The sequence below is a fragment of the Megalobrama amblycephala genome, linkage group LG20, assembly GCF_018812025.1.
Source record: "Megalobrama amblycephala isolate DHTTF-2021 linkage group LG20, ASM1881202v1, whole genome shotgun sequence".
In the NCBI taxonomy this organism is placed as follows: Eukaryota; Metazoa; Chordata; class Actinopteri; order Cypriniformes; family Xenocyprididae; genus Megalobrama; species Megalobrama amblycephala.
Genome location: NC_063063.1, coordinates 26,471,407 through 26,484,758, shown reverse-complemented (window position 1 = coordinate 26,484,758; position 13,352 = coordinate 26,471,407). Strand labels below are relative to the sequence as shown.

Genomic DNA, 13,352 nt, shown 5'->3' with positions numbered 1-13,352 from the left:
TTTCACATCCTCACTCACAACCACCCACCGCCTCTCGGTCAAAAACACTGCTGTCTTTCTCCAGGAATGAAGCGCTCAGCATCTCTTGTTCGATATAATAAAGTTTAATTGAAGCCTTAAGGAAATGACTGCTGAAACATGGCTTATTCAATCAGAATGTGATGACAGTGTCATATATACTGTATGCACATTCAGCATCCTTTCTCACAAAGACTGTATAGAAGTTGACGCTTAATGTGTCCATATGCTGTCCGAAGTCTGCCGTGTTTGATTAATGCATTCCTTCTTTATAAAACCTGATATACTGTATATAATACAAACAAACATCAGTTAAAATCTTACAGCAGTTTTCTTCATCTTAAATGCTATATGGACTTTGTTACCTGTTTGGAAACAGCATGGATCCAATTTCAAAATTATTCAGGCACATTAACATCAACCACACCAGTTCTCAGGCACAAGTTGTTATCATGTACAAATACTTTTCATACCTTTCAACACAAACAGACCTGGGTTATTTCAGTTCAGTAGTTCGGTAAAGTGCTCTGTGTTGTTCTTTGGCTTGTTTGCATAAAGTGTACACTACATTCACAGACCGAATTTCCCTTTGGGGTCGTTGACATACAGCTCAACCTGAGCATAGTTGGCTACAGGCCTGGATAAAACACCCTTTTCAAATGCCAATCACACCATCCCCATGAATAGGCAGGCTGTAAAACTGGACGTAAATGAGGTTCCAAAGACAAAGCCTTTAAGCTTCGAGGAACAAACAGGGCAGAATCAAGTAGTTTGCTGCCTGAGGGGAGATCTATATTGAGGCAAACAAGAGTCAAATAATCCTGGAGTTTGGGACCTTTAAACAAGCCTAGACAGGATATTTTCACAGAGGAAATAGAGGACTGATCCTAGGTCAGGTTTCTAGGGAAAGTGGCCAACAATTTCCAGAAAGACAAGAGTACGTAAGAATGTAAGCTGTACCAACATGATTCTTGCTCAAACACTGTTTGCTTGACTGAGAGAGAGATGAGCCAAACAGGTTTAGGACAACATTGCAACTGTTAAACCAGCATACTGTATCTACACTATCATCAGAGACCACGCTAACAATAAGAAAGAGCCTGAATCCCAATTCCCACAGTATGTGTCCTATATACAGTATAGCATGGAACATAAGCATTAGTGTGTCTCGACTCACAGCACGTTAAGCATAGTATGTGAAGGATGACCGGATTGTGTACTTTTTCCAGTGGATTTTTCAAAGTGTGCATCATTGCAAGAGATCAGGCATAAATAAAAACTGTTCCTGAGCACTAAATCAGCATATCAGAATGATTTCTGAAGGATCATGTGACTCTGAAGACTGGAAAAATGGCTTCTAAAAAAAAAAAATCAACTCAACAATCACAGGAAGAAATTACATTTTAAAACATTGAAATAGAAAACAGTTATTTTAAATTGTAATAATATTACTGTATTTTTGATCAAATAAATGCAGTCTTGGTAAGCATACGAGACTTCTTTCAAAAACTTAAAGCCGCGTTTCCACCGCAGGAACTTTCCCCAGGAACTAGGAAATTTGGGGTGGTACTCAGTGTCATTTGACTGCAGGAATCAGGGTCTAAATGAAGTTCCAGGTAAAAAAAAATTCCCCCTCAGAAAGTACCTGCCCACGAGGTAGTACTTTTGGGGGTGGGACTTGGGCACTGAACATGCTGACTGGTTGAGTTCACGCAGCATTTTGATTGGTTGACTCCACACATTTTATTTGAACCATTGTTTTTTTAAAGGTGCCCTAGATTGTTTTTTTACAAGATGTAATATAAGTCCTAGGTGTCCCCTGAATGTGTCTGTGAAGTTTCAGCTCAAAATACCCCATAGATTTTTTTTAATTAATTTTTTTAACTGCCTATTTTGGGGCATCATTAACTATGCACTGATTTTTTTCAGCACGGCCCCTTTAAGAGATGCGCTTCCTCTGCCCCACGAGCTCTGGACTATATATACATTACATAAACAAAGTTCACACAGCTAATATAACCCTCAAATGGATCTTTACAAGATGTTCGTCATGCATACTGTATGCATGCTTCGAATTATGTGAGTAAAGTATTTATTTAGATGGTTACGTTTGATTCTGTGTGAGTTTGAGGCTATGCTCTGTGGCTAAAGCTAACATTACACACTGTTGGAGAGATTTATAAAGAATGAAATTGTGTTTATGAATTATACAGACTGCAAGTGTTTAAAAATGAAAATAACGACGGCTCTTGTCTCCGTGAATACAGTAAGAAACAATGGTAACTTTAACCACATTTAACAGTATATTAGCAACATGCTAATGAAACATTTAGAAAGACAATTTACAAATATCACTAAAAATATCATGATATCATGGATCATGTCAGTTATTATTGCTCCATCTGCCATTTTTTGCTGTTGTTCTTGCTTGCTTACCTTGTCTGTGCACAGATCCAGCCGTTAATACTGCCTTTCCTTGTCTAATGCGTCGAATGGGCTGGCATTATGCAAATATTGGGGTCATACATATTAATGATCCCGACTGTTACGTAACAGTCGGTGTTATGTTGAGATCCGAGTGTTTTCCGGAAGTCTTTTAAACAAATGAGATTTACATAAGAAGGAGGAAACAATGGGGTTTGAAACTCAATGTATGTCTTTTCCATGTACTGAACTCTTGTTATTCAACTATGCCGAGGTAAATTCATATTCTGATTCTAGGGCACCTTTAAAGTCTGTTGCGGTGCGTGCAGTGAAAGTTTTTTTTGCTATTCAAATCAACAATGGAGTTTTAAAAAATACAACTGATGGACTGACAATGAGATTCAGGCTTTATTAAGCTTATATGCAAAGGACGAAATCTAATCTAATCTATCTTCATGGTGCTTTAGACTGCTATGGAAACGCAGCTACCAATAGGTCTGGGGGAAAAAAGTTCCTGGGACAAATTGTTCCAGGTAATTTCGGTGGAAATGCAGCTTAAGTTTCCAGTGACAGGCAAACTGTCTGCCTACACAAAGCAAATCTGCTAATCAGAACATTTTTGATGCTAAACATGCAGTCATGTGGAGCAGATTTTTTGATTTCACTGTGGGCGGGGCTACCCAACTGTCCAGAAAGAGAAACCAAGATATCTCATCACTCATAACTTGTCATGACTGGTTAGGAAAAACACTCAAGCCCCATTCACACCAACAGCGCTAGAGGTTGCCAAGCTTTCAAGCTGTTTAACTTGGAACAGTCAACATCACTCATGTTGCTGAGAATCTCCAACTGTCATGAAAAATATGTCTCTACAAAACGTTGTCAGCGTGAACGGCCCTTCAGATTTACACTCTTAGAAAAAAGATTCAATGGAGTTCTGCCAAAAATGTTATATATATAAGGAAAAATGATTGCATTATACTTTCATCTTTAACAGGTTATTTTTTTCCCCAGTGATAAAGTAATCTTAATTCATAAAATGTAATAATACTGAATTAAAACAAAATGAATGAATTCACAGTTTAAACTAAATCCATAAAATGATCCCATGATGGAAACCCTTAAAAAGTTGGTAACACTTTACAATGAGGTCTCATTTGTTAACATTAGTTAATGTATTAACTAAGATAACCCAACAATGAGCATTACATTTGTTACAGTATGTATTAATCTATGTTAATGTTAGTTAATAAAAATCCAGCTGTTCATTGTTTTTTGCTGTAGTTCACAGTGCATTAACTAATGTTAACAAAAACAACATTTGATTTTAGTCTAATAGTGTATTAGTAAATGTTGAAATTAACTTTAACTATGATTGCTGTAGAAGTATTGTTAATTCTTAATTAATGTTAACTGATGAACCCTTATTGTAAAGTGTTACCAAACAGTTCTACATATATGAAGCACCTGGCAGAACAAGATTCTATAGAACCTTTTTTTCTAAGTGTAGCATTCATCATTTGTCACAGTATCACAATACAACACTGCCAAAAGTTTGAGACAGTTCTTTGATGAAGTATCGAGATGTTATTATGGTACATACCTAGTTTTAATACAGGTATTTGTCACTGCCAGTCCAATACATACTTGGTAAAAGTATACAAATTGGGATTCATCCATATTGTGTAGAGCTAAGTGGTGCATGTGCTTTCCGTGGAAGTTCTGAGCCAAACTTCAGCTATGTGATGATCGCAGCAGGTGGAGAACAGCTGTGTGGAGCACACTGACGCCCATCTGCTGGGAGCTGGGAGAGAACTACACTCGTTGAAGAGTGACACATCAACCTCTTGATCAGAAACCTACAATTTTACACTTTCATGCTCTTTGAGATACAGAATTACATATTTTACATTATAAAATGGAGTCATATGCCTGAGGGAAAGTCAGAGTATTATGTATAAAACTGCAGAAACACAAGCCATTAAATGTCAATGAAAAAATACCTACACTGTCAGAAAAAAAAGGTGCGGTGCTTGTCACTGGGGCAGTACCCTAATGTACAAAAGTGAAAAGGTACATCTTTGTACCTTATTTACCCCTAAATGGTGCATATTGGTACCTTAAAAGGTACATATTAGTATTTTAAAAGTACATATTAGTACCTTTTACCTTTGTACCTTAGGGTACTGCCCCAGTGACAAGCACCATATCTTTTTTTCCTGACAATGTACGCTAATTCAAAATCCAGGTGATTTCCAAGATCTCAGTGAAAAAAAAGAAAAAAACCTGCAAATAGTTTCAGTGAACAGTATACCAGAATATTTGAGAAGATTCCAGTGTTGGATCAAGGCAAGGCCATGAGGGGCCTGGATGACTGGGGTTTTACAGTAAAGCAGAGGCAAGCCTTTAGGAAGGTCCTCAACGGAGCAGTCAACCTCACTCGATTCTATCCTCATCTTTCCTACACAGCTTTTGAAAGGGAGTAAGGGGTTTGGGGGCAACCTCGGGGGGCTTTTCCAACACAGTGCGCTCGGATGAACCTCCCCACCCTCACAGCTGGGACATCATTAACTCTGAGCGGAGCAGGTCATGGGCTTTGGGCGAAGGAAGAAACAGGAAGGAGACACAGAGAGGAAGAAAGAAAGATGATAAGGGCACTGCAGAATTATGTTACATACACTACTGTTCACAATTTTGGGAATAATAATGAATATAATGAAATTAAGAGTGAATATTATCAATATTCCAATAAATGAATTGAGAAATATTTAAAGTTTACATGTCAATGGTTTAATTAAATTTGTTTGAATTTAACTTTTTTCCCACATCTGAAGACAAAGCTCCATCAAAAATGGCATGAGGACCTGACAGGAGATAATATGAACTATAAGTGATGGACTACAAAACTGATGAAACAGCCTGCCTTTGAGCTGTTTGGGAAATGAAAATGCCATGCAATACATGCACGCTTCAATGTACTGACATTAAAATGCTCATTGTGGTAATAAAAATGAATTGTAAAATTGAAGTATTTCACAATCAGCCATATGTCTCCGTAAGAGACTAATATAATGGTATGTTGACTATGAGTGGGCTTGGAGAACATGCAATACATTCCATTACGTGTACAATAACACTATTCACCGAGACCCCCGGGTCCTTACTAACATTTCTGACCCAAATACCAAAAGCTGACAATCATCTTTTCTCTCAACTTGGCCACACCACCAGCATCATCATTAATCTAACAATAGCTGCTGGAAAATTCTGTCGTTAGCTACTATGTAAATCAATACAATTACGGACAAGATATCACAGCATTAGTTTTACTGCTTATTTGCATTGCAAAAGACCACTGAGCTCTTAACTTACCACCACATGTCAAACAGAAAGTAAATATTTCTGTTCTGCACTACCCAAAAGCAAACTGTGGATCTCTGATATATCTGATCGGCCTGATTTAGTAGGTCGATGTGGTCGCAGCTTTCACATCCTTTTGGGGATTTTTTTTTTAGCTTTTCCTGAGAAAATATTTGTGGTTTTAAGAAACCTGGCCCACCCAGAATTGCAGAAAATGCTTAAAAGGGTGCTGACATAAACAGACCTGGAAGAAAAATAATGAAAGAGACTGCAGATAAATCAAAAGCATGGTTTTTCTCTCATCTTACATGTAAAGTTGAAGTGAAGTTCCATGGTTCAGGTCTGAAGTGATAAAACAGAGCCTAAGGGGAGTCAATAAATAAGGACTTTCAGCAAACAAAATACACCAAAGTTGAGGCTGGAGCAAGAGATATTGCCCAAACATCAAAATTGTTGAAAAAAAGAGCAAATGTAAGTGTTAAAGGTAGGGTAGGCAATTTTCGGAGAGGCTAGCAATAGCGAGCTAGCTTTGAAAGCATAAGATCCCACCCTCCCTTCAGAGCATCTCCAAAGCCACGCCTCCTCTAAAACACGAACGCGTACAGCAGGGAGCAAAAAAAAAAGCGTCACGACAGACTGCGTTAAACTACCTCATGTCTCAAAGCACATAATATTACAATGATAATGACCACCTGACTGCTGCAGATTCGTATCGGCACTGATAGTGTTGCCACTGAAACACAAAAATTCGAGTCGCAAAACGCTGAGAGTATAATGTCAAGGGTTTCCATGGTATGAATGCAACATAAGCTTGTTATTTTGGTGCACGGAGGTATGAAAATACGTAAGTTGACAGGCAGGTAGGACATCGTATCATTGCATTCGGACCAAATTTAATTGGAGAAACATTTTACGATCCTACGCCTTCCACAGACGATATATATATACATATATATATATATATATATATATATATATATATATATATATATATATATATATATACATATGAATACATTTAGACCACTTAACTTAGTGATTGCTATCAGGATGTTAGGAGACTTTCAACCAGCATAACAAAAAATGTTTCTGGAACAAATCGCCCACCCTGCCGTTAAGCCCTAAATATATCTGACCGTTTAGAAAAATGAAAAAAAAATGGCCTCATGTACCTCACATTGCCCTATAACCCATTAGTATGTTCATATAAACGGAGAGAAAAAGATATAATAAATTTCTTTAAAAACAGCAAAAATATCAATAATTCATCTAGCATGACAGGTTTTCATCCGATCAAATGCTCTCTAAAACATTTCTGAACTGAAATATTGACCACCCTTCTGAAAGTAATGATCAACATGAGCACAGGGGAAATTCCACATACATCTACTCTGAGAAAAATAAATCACAAGGCAATTTTTTTATTCATATAAGACTTATGACTCAGTCAATTTTGGCCTTTGAGCAAACACTCTTCATCTTAAAGCTGAAGAGTGTATTTTTATATATATATATATATATATATATATATATATATATATATATATATATATATATATATATATATATATATATATATATATATATATGACAGGAGTCACAGGACTATTTGTCCAAACAAAGGAAAATGTGGAGAGTATTCAGGAAATCTTTCTTCACAATTCTGTTTGGTGACCCTTGTGGTGCAGAAATTACAGCTGTAACAAAGATGCCTGGTTGTTTTTTTGAGTGATCGGACAGATATGCAGAGTTGCAAACCACACTTGAGTTGTAAATCAAACTGATCAGACGCTGTGAAAGACCAGACTCCTTGAGTGGCTGTTTTGCAGCAAGTGTTTTCTATTTTAATCAAGTCAGACAATGGTCTTGTCGGTCTGTGATTGGATGTTTTTTTAAAAGGATTTAAACTCCATCTCATTTTCTCCTCCAACTTAAAAATCATCCAATATCGTTGGTTTACGTTGTGCGTTTGACCTAGTCTTTGCACATTCGCTTTGTAGACACTGGATCGGTACTTTTCTCCTACGTCATGCGTGACCTTTCCAACATGATTACATAATGCACAGCGCATCACAGAGCTAGTGCAAGACAAGCATTTGTGGTTAAAAAGTACATAAATTTGTATTTTTTATTATGCAATATATTATTATCGCTAGACAAGACCCTTATTCCTCGACTGGGATGGTGTAGAGCCCTTTGAAGCTGCATTGAAACTGCAATTTGGACCTTCAACCGTTGGACCCCAGTGAAGTCTGCTATATGGAGAAAACCTTAATTTCCTTTTGACTGAAGAAAGAAAGGCATAAACATCTTGGATGACATGAGGGTGAGTAAATTATCAGGAATAATTCTGAAGTCAACTAATCCTTTAACATGCCTCTTCTCTTGATGATCACTTTTAAAAAAAACAACAGCTTACAAACATTAAACTGCTCCTTCCACTTAATGTTCATTTAAGAGGTCTTCTGGTCTATGAAAAGAATCAAGGAGATAAGGAACGATGGAAAATGTGTTTACAGATGTGTTTACTGCCGGCCTAAAGTACACAAATGGCTTGCAAGAATTTTATGATACTTTAATGGTACTTCTGAGTCTTTTTATTTTTTAATTCCAAAAAGCTCAGTTTCCAATTTTTGCAACTGCATGGATTACAAGCACAATTCTTCAAAATTTCTCTTTTCATCATCAAGTCATATGAATGTTTTTATCATAAACCGCATATACAATTCCCGGGCCACGTTCATCATACAATCACATCTTGAAGACAGCTTTTAAGATTTTGGTCCAACTTTGTAGTCTGAGTTCAAGTGAACTTTTCCAAGCAGGAAGTTGGACATTGCAAGTTGAATGGAATGCAGCATGTGAGATCACTAGATTTTTTTATAGGGTTCTTTCTGTACCATTCCAACTTCATCTTTCAACAGCACACAAATGAAAGAGAAAACAACAACAACAAAATCAGGAAATAGGCTACATCACCTGAGGATCAGATGAGTCAGATGACTGGGAATTTCAGTATGGTTCATAGAGGTCACTAAAGCACGATGTGATCTGTACTTTAGTGACCTCTATGAACATTTGCATCTAAAATATTCTGTAATAACCCTTCTCTCTCATCATTTTTAGTAGTGTTTGCGAAGGCAAGCATCAATGTTACTATTGCTCATCATGCTTATTGATTTGATGACAACAATCCACCCTAGCAACCACACAGCAACACACCTAGTAAAACCTACTCAGAGTCAGAACGTAGTTGCAACTGCAGGGCAACACTCTGGTAACCACCTAGAGTAAAAATGTAGCCTTTAATTTCTTATTCAAAACTCTAATTATTTTGTGGTTAGTAATTCTAACCACAAAAATGCTAAGTAAATGTCTACAGGTGTCTTTAATTAAACGTATGGGCACAAACCACAGTTTATGGTGTGAATCAAACAGATGCATCCTCTGTCTGGGATGGGGAGAAAAAAAACAGCTGTTAGCAATTCATTCCAGCAGGAAATAAGTGAATCATATGGACAGATGGCCTTTGACCCATCTAACGCACAAACACATACCCACTCAGGCATAACTTGAGGATTGGTCCTTTCTGGAACTGACGTCGCTGTCCTCACTGACAGACCCAAAAGGGAAATGCATCAACAAAACCCCACAAAAAGCTCTGTTTATTATTATATTGGACCATATTTAAATTTATTCCACAGATTTCCCCCCCCAAATCAGCACTGAAGATGCACAAAAACCATCTGCAGATTCAATCCGGGCATGCTCATTGGGGAATCTAGGTCTAAACATGGAGATTAAATATTTTCACTTGGGTCAGTGACAAATAAGGAGTGAAAGCATGCAAAATAAACAAATCAATAAAAAAATAAATAAATAATAATTTAATAAAACAAATAAATAAGTGATTTATACTTTTTAAATATTTTTTTAAATTTAAATGTATGCAATAAATAAATTAATTTAAATATATATTAAATTAAATACTTGAATTTATATTCTCTAGAATGTTTAAAAAAAATTAATTTAAATATATGAAACGCATAAAAATAATTCTATAAGTATAAATTAACAAATAATATTTTATACTCTAGTATGTTTTAATACATTTATGAAATTTAAATGTATGAAATAAATGCCAATAATTAATATTATAAATAAATATGCATATAAATATGCATATGAATAAATAAAAAAATAAATAAACTGATTTTAAACCCTCTGGAATGTTTTAATATATTTTTAAAAAAATTAGTACTAAAATAAATAAATAAATAAATAAACCAACACTGATTTTATACTTTCTAGAATGTTTAAAAATATTTTTGAATATAATTTTTATTAAAATTACAGATTTTAGTTGTGATTTAGTAAAAGGTTTGTTTAGTATACTTATCATATGTAATCACTGCTGTGATTTATTAAATTCATTGTGACCAATGGGAACCTTGTTGTAATCTGAATCCAAAGGATGCCATGGAACAGATTAAGAACAAGAAATGGATCCAAACTGATTTTTCTTTACCAATTCAATCTTTCGCTCCTAATCATTTGGAACATTTAGTGTTTTCTAAATTGCTGAAACAATTAAACAGCGAGTCTCTACAGAGAGCACATCATCTGCCTGGTGCTCATAATAAACATTAGCAATTAGATATAAAGCACAACAACAGTATCTCAGCTTTGCAGAGAGCTCATATGCATGGTTTCCCAGGCCAAGCCTAAAACCCAAAAGAGGAAACAGATCCCATCAGTTTCCTGTTCAGCTGAAAATCCATATTAGGATTCAAAGAGCAGTGTCAGCGGGAACAGAGCGTTTAGATTCACAAACTGGGGGGGAAATGGGTTATGAAGGAGGATCCCCCGGGCCATCTGAAAACGCCCCGGTGTTCATTCCGAGATGGCGGAGGACCCAGCGTGAGCGCCTGATTTCACACCACAGCATCTGGTCTCGCTCTGCCTCCATTTACACCATCTGCCTTAATAGTAACAGACAGCTACAGAAATGAGCACTCTGCCCCTCCATCCTCTCAGTCCATCTCTAATCATCTGGATGTTGATACAGGTCAGCGGAAAAACCACATCACGATAACAAAGACAGGTGCAGGAGAGATTCAAGCAACTTTTAGTCTGGGTGGGAAATCTGGAAGAATCTGGTTCAAAATAAGATCCTGTTCTGCTGTGAAATGTGGTTTTGGTTATGACAGTGATTTTCAGCCAGATACGGCTATTTGAACCCATCAAAACCCAGTAAATAAACATTACTGCGGTTTTAAACACGTTGCACCAGAAAGCAGACGTGTACTTTTCAAAAAGAGGGAAGCAACATTACTTCTGTTAGGGGTCGAGGAACAGTGTGTAGACAAATCCGATACTTAATGCATGTGAAATGCATTGTATTTCATTCATCATTCATATTGCATATGGGCTCTCTAATCAAGGACGTCTGAAAAGATGTTGTTTATAATCTCTCATAAAAGTATGAACCTCAGTGTTACATTTTTACTGTTTAAACAAAGGGAACTGAAGTCTCTCAAAAGGCCAAACAGAACATAAGAGTGAAAATGCAGAGCATAAAGTCAATCTGAACTGTATTTACGCAACGATTCCCTGCGTGACAGTTAAAATGTAAAAGGAAAACATAAAAATAAAAACTAATCCAAAACAGTCATAAAAAGTAGCCTCTCTCATTGATGGGCTACTAAAATAACACTGGTCTGCTGGAGTTCATCATGTTCAGGTAAGACTGACTTTATGGTTGGGCTCTCAGTGACTGACCACAATGGTAAATATTTAATAATAATTATAGTGATATCAAAATTTGCCAGTTAATTTCCATTTTAATTCTTTTATATGTTCCTCAACAAAACCCAAATGACAGCCACAGCCTAATTGAAGCTCCAGTCCTCTGTTGAAGCACAAACTGTTGTCTAATACTCCAATTAAAACACATTGTGGAAAAAAAAGTAAACAAATCCACTGACAATTGTGTAAACGGGAATATGAAGAAAGTGTACATTGTATAAGGGGTCACTGAGACGCCAAACATAATTAAACACTCTGACTGAGGACTTCTGAAACATGTTACCAAGTTGCAATTTTTTAAACTATGGAGTCCCAAACATAAAATAAGTGTGACAAGTGTGTATAAATCTTATCTTGACTGTGTTTGAACCATGAACCTCTGTATGACAGTAAAAACAGAAGGTCTGACCTGCTGGTAGTTCTCCTCTTGCGGTTTAAATGTGTGATCCAGCGGCTGAAACCTTAGATTCACATGAGGAAACTGATGAAGCCAGTAAGTCCACCAAGGAGCGATATAATCAACCCGTGCAGACGACATCCTTCAGCAGTCGAGGAGACGAATAAATCACTTCCCCAGATAGAGACGGTTGGACAATTTGGGTGTTTCTTTCCCGTGTTCTCTCCGCTGTCTTGTCTTCTCAAACAAAAGCCATGGATTTTGAGATTGGAAAGACTGTGTATTGAAGCAAAAGTGCTGAAAGGTACATAAGAAGATCTCTGAATACTTCCTCCAAATCGCAGCCCATGGGAATTCACGGGAAATGTGGAATTATTGCATTAAATCCTGGTCTCGTGCCGCAGCCATTTCTGCGCGTGTTGTGCGCTCATTCCCTGATGGTAACTCGGGAGCGAGCTTGAATGAGCGCACGAATGAGACACGGGGTCGCGCCTGAATAGGAAAATGAAGATGAAACAGTTTCTTTCTTTTGGAACTTTTTGTGATGGTGGTTTAAGTGTGTTGAAAACGAGATTTAGTCGAGATTGAATATATATTATTGTTTTTGGAGTTTAGCTATAATGACTTGTTTGAATAAAATACACTTAAATGAGATAAATTCTGAATGTGGTAATTTATATAAAAATATCTGACGCTATGCTGCCATCTATTGGGCAAATCAAGTAAATGCAGGCACTTGTACGTAAGATCAATTTGTTTTCATCAGGTTTACTTTTGTTTTCCTCCTCACATTTTAGGCAGAAGTAAAAGCTAGCATTCTGCTCCGCTAACTTTCCTAGTGAGATTATTTTATTATGTCAATCCTTTAAGAACATGACCTCCTTATGTTGGTTTGTAAGCAGACCGTATCCTGTTGTCGTGGTTTTGCACAGTAAAATGTATATTTGTTGAAACATCAGCAATACATTATTTTAATAAACACCTTGTAGTTTCGGGAACTCGAAAAAAATGCCAGTAATTGCTAGTTGTAACGCAGAGTTGAAATGTTATTGCCCAGAAAAACAAATGTGTAGAGCTCGAGGAAATGATGCACGTGAGGCGAGAGCTGGCGTATTTTCCCCGGGTTTAATAAAATGACTTAAATCGTCACACTCGTCCGCATACATGGGGATAAGTGAGAGAAAAGGATACAAATAAACATTCAACTGAGGTCACAAAAAGAAAAAGGAAAATAAAAGGGAAAAGAGTTCGCATTCTCTTACAGACGCGCGCACACTATGCACATGCGCAGTTCACATTCTACCTACTATAAATGCTTCTAAGTGATCGTTACAGTCAACCTTAT

The 13,352-nt window shown here is 36.7% G+C and overlaps 1 protein-coding gene across 5 annotated transcripts in view; it reads right to left on the bottom strand.

Annotated features, from left to right (window-relative positions):
- Nucleotides 1–12,504, bottom strand: part of ttyh2 (tweety family member 2) — a 69,771-nt gene extending 57,267 nt beyond the window's left edge. For 2 of the 5 annotated variants that reach the window (XM_048169906.1, XM_048169908.1), the window contains exon 1: nucleotides 12,020–12,504. In XM_048169906.1, coding sequence (XP_048025863.1) covers nucleotides 12,020–12,148 — 129 coding nt within the window. In that variant the 5' untranslated portion in view covers nucleotides 12,149–12,504. The remainder of the gene's footprint in view (nucleotides 1–12,019) is intronic. The other 3 variants (XM_048169909.1, XM_048169907.1, XM_048169910.1) reach the window with 2 other exon arrangements.
- Between the last annotated feature and the right edge of the window lie 848 nt (nucleotides 12,505–13,352).